The 12,653-nt window shown below is 40.1% G+C and overlaps 1 protein-coding gene across 17 annotated transcripts in view; it reads left to right on the top strand.

Annotated features, from left to right (window-relative positions):
* syt14b (synaptotagmin XIVb) overlaps positions 1 to 12,604 on the top strand; it is a 39,010-nt gene extending 26,406 nt beyond the window's left edge. For 7 of the 17 annotated variants that reach the window (XM_073932766.1, XM_073932767.1, XM_073932772.1 and 4 more), the window contains 5 exons: positions 1,547 to 1,687; positions 1,777 to 2,000; positions 3,009 to 3,446; positions 5,282 to 5,462; positions 9,127 to 12,604. In XM_073932766.1, coding sequence (XP_073788867.1) covers positions 1,547 to 1,687; positions 1,777 to 2,000; positions 3,009 to 3,446; positions 5,282 to 5,462; positions 9,127 to 9,443 — 1,301 coding nt within the window. In that variant the 3' untranslated portion in view covers positions 9,444 to 12,604. Of the gene's footprint in view, positions 1 to 1,546; positions 1,688 to 1,776; positions 2,001 to 3,008; positions 3,447 to 5,281; positions 5,463 to 5,624; positions 5,682 to 9,126 lie in introns of all 17 variants that reach the window. The other 10 variants (XM_068215486.2, XM_073932765.1, XM_073932763.1 and 7 more) reach the window with 4 other exon arrangements.
* The last annotated feature ends 49 nt before the right edge of the window (positions 12,605 to 12,653 follow it).

Here is a 12,653-nt window from a genome sequence, read left to right as displayed (position 1 = left end):
CTTGCTCTGTGGGATACTAAGCCTACTTGCACCGCCTTGTACCTGGATAACTGCTTTCCTAAAAAGTTGACCTCCAAATCTACTCAAATACAGGAACACCTGATAATCAAAAACTTTTGCATTGATCCAGGCCAAGAACTTATTTTTTTGGGAGGGAAGAAGCTCATGAACAGGAATAAGCATTGGAATTATGGATCATATGGCAGAGAGCTCCAAGAATGATGTCCCAGTCCTGGTTATTTTCAGTGATGGCCATGCCTTTACTGGTGTTTTTCTTTTTAATATGTAAAGTGTATAATTTGTTAATTGTAGAAAGCCTGTAAATCCCGTTTTACACATAGAGGCAACATAAAATGAAGCATTTATTAGAAGAGTTTTCAAATAGTAAAAATGATTTAGCAAAAGATGTGGAAAAAAATAAGTAAATGGTGGCTGTTTTGCAGTAAAACTCCCTGTGTGCTTCAACAATTTAAGTGGATATATGAAGAGTTTGGTTGCAAAACGCGATAAACGCCATTTTTTGACATTTGTATTTTATTATTGAAAATCACTGTTCAAATGCACCTTAATCTATGTGTGAATCCTGCAATTAATAACATTTAAGAATGTACATTTTAGGCCTCATACAAAAAGTTTTTTTTCTCACAAACCGCGATATCCGCCAGACCAGTTTCTTTACAAAGTGTGATGTAACAGTTATAGAATGTTCAGGATTCTGCGCAAGCTTAGCATCCCCTGGGAAGAGAGTCATCGCCGGTGAAGTGCTCCGAGTTTGCTCATGATGAGAGTAATGTTGGTCTGTGTCATGCCGACTAACTATTAGATGAAGATGTAGCCTTCAACTTCACAAAAGTGTATAAAAACGCTACAAAAGTGGACCAAGATAAAATTATCCTGCGTATGTCAGTCTCCGCTGATGTCAAGAAGAAGGCCAGGGGTTACATTGAAAAACTGCCTTTTTTCCTGCACTCCTCCCCATCACAAGATACCTGTCTGCAAGGCTATATTTCTAAGTGTGCTTTGTAAGTTTATTCTTTAAATAATTTCTGTGAATACCGATTGAGAGGATGATCACTTGTGACAAAAGCTGTTGTAATGCGTGCGACTGTTTAAAACACGTGCGCACTCCATTTTTCTTGTGTGAAATTGTGACTGGACATGCAACTATAGCCACAGTGGCTGGTCAGGCCCTGATGATGATTATTATTATTATTATTATTATTATTATTATTACAGTGAAATAATTAATTAATTATGAAGGGCGAGGCGATCTTTTGTTGCGGACTCTGTGCAACAGAGGCAAGAACACGCATACATAAACCTAAAGCTGGAACACAATATGGGACTTTTAAATACGCGAAGCAAATGAAGTCATTTGATATTCTTCAGTTAGTTTTGTCTTAAAATAGCTGCATGTGAGTTTAAAATTGGAAGAAGCTTCTGAATTATTAATGATTCTTGCTCCTATTCCACAAAAGTGGTCTGCAAGACGTATACAATAGGTTGTTTATAGTAACTGAATTTAAATGTAGATCTTCTTTTTCAGATGGGGGCTGTGCAGAAAAAGGATCAGAAAGTGAAGATGAAACACAGAAAAAACACAAAGACTCTCATCAGCAGAGGAGTGGATGGAGAAACAGGGATGAAGAGAATGAAGATTGCAGCAGTGAGGCCTCGGCTGAGCTGGGTAAACATTGTGCTTTGTGAATAATGAAATATTCCTAATTGTGCCACGTTCAGGATGTAAACATAGTTCATTTGTTTCTCGCAATTCAGTTAAAAGAAAAAAAGGTTCAAGTTCTTTGAATGAACTTCAGCCTCCGCCATATCGGGACAAAGATGATGTAAAGCGTGGTTCAAGGGGCCGCAGTGACTCTGCAGAGGGTAGTGGAAGTGAGATCAGTGAGGGGACTGAAGACCCTGAGGACACAGAGAGTTACCTGAATAAGGGCTATGAAGAGGACGCACCCAGCGACAGCACTGCTGTTTTGGGCCCGGAGGTGAGCACCTCAGCCCGTCGTTTCAAATGTGTTCTTCTATGAGAATCACGGCCCCACCATCACCAATGGAACTACTGAAATCCACCAACAGTGTTGTTATTTTACCAAGAGGGCTCTCCACCACAGCTATTGTTCACCAACGTCACGTTTTTGACATAATATTTGTTTTTAATCCATGATGTTTAAATTAAGTCAAAGTTTGTTTATCATAGATGATGCTTTTGCAATGCCAAAATGATAAACCGAGACGCCTGTCATCTGTTTCTTCTTGTTAGCATTTCCCCCCATTTTTATCTGTTTCCCATTCACTGGTGTCTCCACTTTAAGAAACCACTGTAAAGTATGGTTTTCAGTTGTTTATTAAAGTATCATTTCATTGTCACATTAATAAGTCATATCACTGATGGTTTTATATATGAGGAGCAAGGATGGATTCGTGGATTCTCAGGTTGGGGTTGGTTCACTCTGGCCACATCTGGTAAGTTTTCCTTTGAGTTTGCCTGTGATTGAAGACACACCGGAAGCCTGGATGTTAACTTCTTATCGAAGCCCGGCTTCTTTAATAGGTGCCATATGATGATGAGTCAAAGTCAAATAGTTATATATCCTGTTATCCTTAAAGCTTACTCTACAGTGCAAAAACAGCAATCATTTTACAAAAGATGCTAAAACTGCACTTTTAAAATGCCTACAACTTTCTGATGTTAACTGAATACATTTAAAAACATGACCATCTACATAGCAATATCAATTATGTGGTGACTAAAAAGTAATATGGAAAGTTAGCAAAGCTTCTTATTTCTTACCAAGAAAAGTGTCTTAAGTTGTGATTCCTTAGGATATGACACCCTATACCGCAGATAACTTAATGGACCACCTTGTCACCAACACAGGCACCTCAAGAGATCTGATCTGTTCTTGTTTTTGTTTTGTTTTTGCACACAAGTTACAAATTCTAAAAACCATTTCCTCTGTCACACCTGCTCTGTATTTCCCTTTCTCCGACAGGATAGCTTAATCCCACCCCTTCCAGAATCATACGAACCAGAGGCACTGGGGAAATACGGCACATTGGATGTGGCATTCGAATATGACCCTGGCGAGCAACGGCTTGCGGTGACGGTGACTGCTGCCACAGATATTCCAACACTTAAAAGCACAGGGAACATTTCCTGGCAGGTCCACCTGGTTCTACTGCCCACCAAGAAGCAGAGGGCCAAGACAGGAGTTCAAAAGGGCCCCTGTCCTGTTTTTACAGAAACATTCCGGTTCTCATGTGTAGAGGAGGATGCACTGGGGGATTATGCTGTCCGGTTCCGTCTCTACAGTGTGCGGCGCATGAAGAAAGAGAAGGTCCTTGGGGAGAAGGTGTTCTATTTAACCAAACTCAATCTGCAGGGCAAGCTTGCACTGCCCGTCACGCTGGAGCCAGGCACATCAGTTCCTGTAAGTGTATGTGCATGCATAGTCTCAACAGTGTCCAATCCTACACTTGGAAGGCCAATGTCCTGTAGAGTTTAGCTCTAGCCTGCCTACTTGCTTTTATGGGTGCTTTCTCACCTGTAAATCGATTAATTTGTTCCAAAACAGGGATTACAATTGTTACATTGTTGCTCATTGTTCTTGGTACAGGTCGCTTTCACATGGCAAAGTTTCTAAACGGACCAAAATAGCTAAAACAGATCATGTGTGAGTTAACTCTCCTTACATTGGTCAAAGTTTCACGGTTTACTGTGCAGGGTCCCACTCAGCATGGTTTGGTGGTGTCTGACAGGATGTGCACGACGTGTCTGAAGAACGAGGAGGGATGTGGTGGAGAGGGGTGAGATTTTAAAGACTGGCAGGGAGACGCGCGATTACTGGAGATTATTAGTTGTTTGCGGGTGGGCAGAATCCGGGAGTCTACCGCAAATGCACAGAGACTCCCTGAACTTCCGGGAGACTTGGGATGTCTGGAATGACCTCCCGCCCTACTCGTCATTCACTCTTCATATAGCTGTATGCCTATTACATATCCATAAAACACTGTGATATTGCCGGGCTCAGATAGTATTGCTTTCTCTCTACAATCAATCTACTCTAGAGTTCATTTCAATCAAGCCGAGACCACCTCATTCAGGCGATTTTGAACCGATTGTTTTGGCGCGGATCCGAGCGCGATTGCTGGATTCATATATACCAAACCAGCCTCGCTAAGTGGGCAAATGAGACAGGTTCCGAAGCAAAAGTCTAGGTGTGAAAGCATCCTCAGTCTATAAAGGTTTTTTATTAGCATCAAAAGTTCCATGAAGAACTTTTAACATTGATGGATAGGTTTCATGCCACAGTAAGTTCTTTAAAGTTGAAAAGTTTTCTTTAGAATTTAAAATTGTTCTGGACACAAAAAAAAGGTTCTATGGCTAATTTGAGACCTATGTTCTATGGCATCTCTGTGAAAACCCTTTTTGACTCCTCATGGCACCTTTATTTTAAAAGTGCAATGAACGATTAGAGTCGGAATTACTTAACACTGAAAAAAGTGATGAACGATTAGGGTCTGAATTACTTCAAACTGAAAAAGTGTAAAGGCGCTTCATCTAATCTTTTTTATGGCCTCTTTCCTGCACACCGACAATAGTGTGGGTAAATTAAAGTCAACCTTGATTCCCTCTGATGCGGATCTTTTAGGAAGGTTTGAATACAAAACTCTGGTGCACACCAAACAAATGTGCCAAGACCCAGCTGAAGGTGGTCTTGTCCAATTCTGAAAGAACTGTGGTATGGTTCCTTTAAGATATGAATATGATCTGACTTTAGCTCCAACTCGCTTTAACACACCTGCCAGGAAGTTTCTAGTATGCTAGTTAGAGCTTGATTAGCTGGTTTAAGTGTGTCTAATTGGAGTAGGTGTGTCTAATTGCGGTGGGAGCTAAACTCTCCAGGACACCTGACCTCAGGGACCAAGTTTGGACACTCCTGATCTAACACATTTGCAGAAACCCTGGTCCTTTTGAGTTATGGTTTACACAGGTGGCATCTGCCATTCCTAACAAACCCCATTCTTTGCCCTAGCTCCAGCTCTGATAAAAGTTTTATTTAAGGATAATTCTTACTTTACGTAGCTGTCCTGAACACCTTGTTTAGCTAGTTAAGTTGTGTTAACTTAGGGTTGTAGGTAATCAGAACAGTAGCCCTTCAGGAGCATTTTGGACATATTTGCATTGTACTTTCTTATTAGCCAATAGATTTAACGAACATAAACCATTAAATAAATGGTAATACTTTTATGCTCTGTTCTTCAGGGCTGCGGATCAGTGGTGAGTGTCTCTCGTAGTGCAGGAGCTCTATCCTGCCGCTCCACTGGTGAATCCTCCATTCCGGAGCTTCTGCTGGGTCTCCTCTACAACTCCACCACAGGAAGACTGTCCGCCGAGGTTATTAAAGGCAGCCATTTTAAAAACTCTGCCTCTGATAAACTGCCCAGTAAGACATCCACCTGCAAAATCTTCTTACAAGCAAACATATTTCATGCATGTGCAGTCGTAATGTTTTCTTTCCTTTTTCTGTGTTCTGCTTGTATTTGAACTACTCTCTTTTTGTCTTTCACTCTATTTTCTGTCATATTCCTTTTTCGGTGTCCTGTAGTTGGCCTGTTTTGTTGTGTAAAACACTTCATTAGTGGGCAACTATATATCATGAGAGGTAAGTTTATTGTCATGCCGAAAGATCAAAACCACCCATATAACAGAGTCTTTTTCTTTACCTTGCTTCCTCAGTGTCCTCTACATTTTACTTCCATTGTATAATCAGTCAGATCTATTTGTACTATTTCAGTAAGATGTGTAGAGATATATACAGGTACAATTGTTTAGAATGTATTCTACATTGGGTTGTCTGGGTTGCAGAGTTTAGCTGGTTAAAGTGGATTTAATTAGGTTTCAGACACTTTGTGAACTTGTTTGAACGCCCTTGCTCTAGGCCAAGCTTTTATGTACAGCAGGGGTGTCCAGACAACTTCCTGGAGGAACACTTTTAGCGGTTTAGCTTCAACCCTATTTAAGAAACTTGAAAAGGATGGATCCATGCTTTCATGTTGACACCAAATTCTGAGCCTACCATTTGAATGTTGCAGCAGAAATCGAGCCTCATCAGACCAAGCAACGTTTTTCCAATCTTCTATTGTCCAATTTTGGTGAGCCTGTGTGAATTGTAGCCTCAATTTCCTGTTGTAGCTGACAGGAATGGCACCCAGTGTGGCCTTCTGCTGCTGTAGCCCATGTGCCTCAAGGTTCAACGTGTTGTGCTGAGATGCTCTTCTGCACACCTCGGTTGTAACGAATAGTTATTTGAGTTACTGTAGCTGTTCTTTCAGCTCGAACCAGTCTGGCCATTCTCCTCTAACCTCTGGCAGCAACAAGGCAATAGTGCCCACAGAACTGCCACTCACTGGATATTTTCTCTTAATCTGACCATTTTCTGTAAACCCTAGAGATGGTTGTGCATGAAAATCCCAGTAGATCAGCAGTTTCTGAAATACTCAGACCAGCCTGTCTGGCACCAACAACCATGCCACATTCCAAGAGCTCCCTTATAATTGATAGGACCATAGAGAGTATAGACAGGAAAGAAGACCTCAAGGATTTAACAATTCACAGTAATTTTAGAGACATTTTTTTATCAAAGTGGTTAAATTACCAGTGTTGAAATCTATTTTTTATATACAAACTAGTTATTCATCTGGTGCTATTTGCATACTACAAGGTTGACATCAAACTGTCATGTATTAAAATTCCATTTTGATTGTTGGCACCTTGCTTATTCTTAGGGCCCTTTCATACACCCGGCGCAATGTGGCACAAGGCGCGATGCAATTGTTGTTTGCTAGTTTCAGCTTGGCGCAAGAGTCGTTTTGATGTTTTGCACCACGCTGTTTAAATATTAAATGCATTTGCGCTCATATGTGCGCCCATAGGCGTTCTGGTCTAAAAAAGGAAGGCGTTCTGAGGCGCACTGCTGGCACGTTGCTATTTTGAGAAACTATAATAGATTTTTCAATAAACTAGAACAAAGCCGGTTTATTGTCCAGCACAGAGCGCGTTAGTTGTGCGCCTCGCTTACACACTGCTTAATACACACAAGATGTAGAGCAATACGTAAATATCTTTACAAATTCAAAATAATTAAAATATTAAGGATATATGGGATATAATAAGGATAAATGTAGGATATAAATATAAAGGATTAAAATATTGCGAAACATATTACTTTTTAGCCTACATAAATATAAAACCATACTTTCATGCCTTCTTCATCTCAGGGGGCTCTTTCAGTTTATTCATAACAATTTGCTTTTGTATAATGTTATTAATATTAGCAGTATTATTTATTATATCCATATTTTTATTTGTTTTATTAAAAACAAGCTTAGATTTGTCCACCTGTCAGATTTCAGACCATATGGGGCACAACATGTGTATTAGGAAATAACTCAGGTTTTTGAACACACTTTGTTATTATTGTTCATTTATTCGTTTGCTGGAAATTAGAACTGAATTTAGAAATAGTTTTGAAATAAGTCTTTGCGCTTAACAAACGAAATTAATTATTTATAGGGTAATTGATGTCTGTGCGTACAAGAAGTTTCCCTATCCACAATAGCAAAAGTGAAAGTAAATAATGAGAGGCCTTATCTCTCATTCTCACACTGCAGATGCTCTGTTTAACTGTTTTCCTGCTAGTGAAACGCCTTAGTTTTTCCACTTACAAAGTCCGTCATGTAAATAGCAAATGCGCTATGGCGCGACGCAACTGGCTCTTAAAGGGAATTGGAGATGAGACTTGGTTTACTCATTAAGAAAATAAGCTCAACCCTTTTAGACCATGTGCCACGACACAAAGCGGATTTTTCCGTCCTTATAATAGCAAAAGTGGATTCTGACACGCCCTAAATGCGTTTGCGCCCAGCATTTTGCGCATGCATCGTCAAAATAGAGCCCTTAGCCATTTACTGATCAGTTTTCAGCAACACAAAATGTGATCACAAGTCTCTGGAAACTCTTTGTTGCACATGAAATTATTCAGGGCTAGCTCAAAATGCATTTATGAATACAGTATGTGACTCTGGACCACAAAACCTCTTAAGTTGCACAGTAATATTAAGTGAAAATCATGTCCCATGAAGACATTTTGTAAATTTCCAACCATAAAATATATCCAAATTTTATTTTGATTAGTAATAAGCATTGCTAAGAATTTTGGATAAATTTGGATAATATTAAAGATGATTTTCTCAAGGGGTTTTTAACTTTCAAAGTTTCAAATAGTTGTATCCCAGCCACATGTCTTATTTAGGTTTCACAGTATGCACAAATATCAATTTAAAATATCAAACACTTTTGACTGGTTTTGTGGTCAGGGGTCACCTATGTGCCAATGTGCTTTAATTAAGTATTTGTTTTAATCTAGAATATTATTAAGTTTACATTTTGTGCAAATTATGATTAATCCAGTGTCTCTGTGGTGGAATATCTCACTATGCTACTCTTATTGTAGTTATTATAGAGCAGGGCTCACCAACATGGTGCCTGCGGGGATAACATGTGTTGCCCGCAGGCCTGTTCTAAAAATAGCTCATCATAGCGCCACTTACCATTAAGCTTCATCTAATATAGAAGTTATCATTAAAAAAATGTAAAATTTGCAGAGATATATAAAAATAAAGTGTTGCACATTGATACATTAAATACAGGGTATTTCCTACCCTGTTAAATCATTGTTGATAATATTTGTAAAAATCATTAACATGATCATTCGTCTAATATCATTAATTATTACCAAAAACATGAAGTATATTTAAAAGTAAATTGAGCAAATTTGTTATTTGAGAAGTGTAATCGGTATCCAAGAAGTAGCTCTCAGTTTCATAAAGGTTGGTGACCCCTGTTATAGAGTTTATAGTGTGGGGATAGAATATAGCACACTAAAATAATCATATAATCCTGCAACTTTAAAAATATCATGTAGTAAAAGTTATGTAGCTAGTATTACATTTCTTGTATTAGCTTGTAACACATGCATTTGGTAGTGCATGAGATCATCTTCACCACCAGGTGGTGCTAACTCACTTTTTCCTCTCGCCTTCCATCAGACACTTATGTGAAGCTTACAATGCTGGACTCCAAAGGGAAGGAGATGTCTAAATGTAAGACCTCTGTCTGCCGTGGCCAGCCCAACCCAACCTACAAAGAGACATTTGTCTTCCAGGTGGCACTTTTTCAGCTATCTGAGGTCACCCTCCAGGTATCTGTGTACAGTCGCCGGAGTAGCATGAAGAGGAGAGAGCGGGTAGGTTGGGTCGCTCTGGGCCTCAACAGCACCACAGAGGAGCAAGAGGAGCACTGGACTCAAATGAAGGAGTCAGAGGGTCAGCAAGTCTGCCATTGGCACACACTCATCGATTCCTAGGGGAAGCAGTTTAAAAATGTGGTTTTACAAATTTGAGTAAGAGTTACTGCTAAGTTTCAAGGTGTGTCCTAATTTACTGACTCATGTCACTCCAGAGTCATTTGAAATTTAGAGTGGCATGAGGGTGAGTAAATGGCTATTGGCTATTCTAAAACTGGGTTTAAAGTTAGTCTCTGTACTGAAATTTGGGCAGGTAAGGGCAAAACAAATCCCTTGTTCACTCTCAATACTGCGGCCATAAATTTGCTTAGCACTTTTAAAACAATAAGGATTGTAGTATATAATTAAATATGGGTGTTGAAATGTTGACAAACTAAAATCTTACATCTAATTAGTGTGGGGAAATGTTAGCGTTATGTGTTCCAACCCTCAAAGCCCCAGAGTTTGTTTCATTCTGAAGGGCTCATCCCTTATGCCAGGGGTCAGGGGCAGTGTCAGGCAGGGTTTAGCTTCAAGCCCAGTCAAAAACCATTCATTAATTTTTCTTCGGCTTAGTCCCTTTATTCACCAGGGGGACCAAAGCGGAATGAACTGCTAAGTTATCCAGCACGTTTTACACAACGGATGTTCATCCAGCTGCAACGCAGTACTGGGAAACATCCATTCACAATGGTACACTACGGTCAATTTAGTTTATTCAATCCAAACCTATACTGCATGTCTTTGAACTGTTGTGGAAACCGGAGCACCCGGAGGAAACCCACACAAACATGGGGAGAACATGCAAACTCCACACAGAAATGTCAATTGACCTAGCCGAGACTCGAACCAGTGACCTTGCTGTGCGGCGACAGTTCTAATCACCGAGCCACCATGTCACTCTAGTCAAAATCCAAAGCAAGCTAATTAAGGCACTAGGTATATTTGAAACTTCCAAGCAGTAAGGTTGAGGCAAGGTGTACTAAACTCATAAGCATTCCAGGACTAGCAGTTTAGGGCATAAATCTGACCAGAGGACTGTCAGCTGAGGGGATTAAAGGGATGAATTATGTCAGGTACAATGCTGCATCCTGAATGTTGGTTAAACCTACCTCTAAAGAAGGGGTCGCCAAACTTGGCCATGGAGGGCTGATGTCATGCAGTTTAGCTCCAGCTTGCCTCAACAGACCTGCTTGGAAATTTTAAGTCTACTTAGTGATGCCGCTGTCACACTAGAGCAGGGGTGCCCAAACTCAGTCTTAGAGGGCCAGTGTCCTGCAGATTTTAGCTCCAACTTGCCTCAACACACCTGCACGTCTGATTGGATTTGAAACTAATCTTTACAGGACACCGGACCTCCAGGATTGAGTTTGGTGACCCCTGCACTAAAGTTTGAGCATGTGAAATTCTGTTATACGGCGTTGCACAAAGACAGAACAATTAGACATTGATATAAGTGAGCAATTGCTGTGTATTTTACATTTCTGTATAGAGAGATCATGTTTTGATCTTCTATCACAGGGGTGTCCAAACTCGGTCCTGGGGGGTCAGTGTCCTGCAGATTTTAGTTCCAACCGCAATTAAACACAACCTGAACCAGCTAATCAGACTCTTTCTAGGTATACTAGAAACTTCCAGACAGGTGTGTTAAAGGAAGTTGGAGCTAAACTCTGCAGGACACCGGCCCTCAAGGACCTAGTTTGGACACCCCTGTTCTATCATTCTGACGCAGGGATGTCCAAACTCGGTCCTGGATGACATGTGTCCTGCAGATTTAAGCTCCAACTTGTTTCAAAACACCTGCAGGGATGTTTCTATAAAGCCTAGTAGGAGCTTGATTAGCTAGCCCAGGTGTGTCTGATTGGGGTTGGAAGTAAACTTTGCAGGACACTGTCCCTCCAGGACCGAGTTTGGACACCCCTGGTCTAATTTCGCAGGTCACCATTCTTGAACTTTAGAACTCAGCAAAATGTGAAACTTGTCGCATGAGTACCTTGATTATCTTGTTCAGGTGTGTTTGATTAGGGTTGGAGGAAAAGGCTGCAGGACACCAGCGCTCCGGGACCAAATATGGTGGCCCCTTTTCTAAAGAATACTCCAGAGTATAAACAACTGTGGCTGCCGTATTGAAGAATTGTTTTAAACCAAAGTGCGTAAAACTGCCCACTTCAAAAGATTCTTTTGGAATGAAGATTTCCGAAGGGTACAATTGATAGACACTCACAATTGTTTGTGGATATAACATTTGTGACACATGACGCAGACATGAATTCCAGTCAATAGTTTTTTTGGTCCCCTGCAACCCTATAAAGACTCATGGGAGTTATCTTGGGGAAAATGTTCATCACCCCTCCCAAATGAGCCCTTTTAAGTGGCTAGTTTTGAGCAGTTCAGATTCGAACAACCCCTTTCATGTGATGTCCATTGGTTGCTCATGCTCCCTTTGGAGGCTAATTTATCCAGTTACTGCCCACAGAATTTCTCATGAGGGTAAACATGACTGCACCTTAATTTGTACCACAGAGGAATCCTCCATGTTGGAGGTGCCTTTTACCTGTTGAGACTGTGTTTCTCTGGATAGCAGACCTGCTGTTTTTTGCAGTGTTGAAGTGGAGTTATGGATGACCAACTGAACAGACGCCTTATGACTATTTAACAGAACATTGACAAACTGCCATTGGCACTGCCATCAGAACCAACTGTTTATTCACATCAGAGCATAACTGCAACTGTACTGCATTGTTGTCAGTTGCATAAGCATTCAAACTACTTGAGGTTTAGCTTTTGTACTTGACTTGCAATTATGCAAACACAAATATGCACTGCATGGTAACGGCTAAAGCATCAAGAGAAATGCTCAGCATAAATATAGGACCAAAGCGCAAGATCACATACATAATTCTGTTTGATGAAGAGATGTAAGGAGTGCATCACACCAGCAATGTTGCGAAACATTTTAAATGCAAAAATGTACAACATGTAGGGCTGCTGAAGACTGTCTAAATATATATCAGATGTCTAAATCGAACTGATGCAAATTTGAGTAATGTAACATTTTTGTCATCTGTTTTCATATTGTGGAAGCAAATGGTGCATTATGCAGATGTTATTGCTGATTCAGGTTCATTTTTAATCTTTGAACACTATAACATTTAATAAAATGTACGATTGCAAAAGCATTTTGTAGTAATTAACGTCTCTATGGTGTTTCAGAAAAAAAAAAAAAAAAAAAAAACTTAAAATGGCATCCAAATGTATTCTCCCATACCTATATTTTTTTAGATTAAAAGT

The sequence above is a fragment of the Danio rerio genome, chromosome 20 (assembly GCF_049306965.1).
Source record: "Danio rerio strain Tuebingen ecotype United States chromosome 20, GRCz12tu, whole genome shotgun sequence".
NCBI classification, from domain to species: Eukaryota; Metazoa; Chordata; class Actinopteri; order Cypriniformes; family Danionidae; genus Danio; species Danio rerio.
Note: the sequence above shows the minus strand (reverse complement) of the source record. Positions and strands in the feature narration are given on the sequence as shown.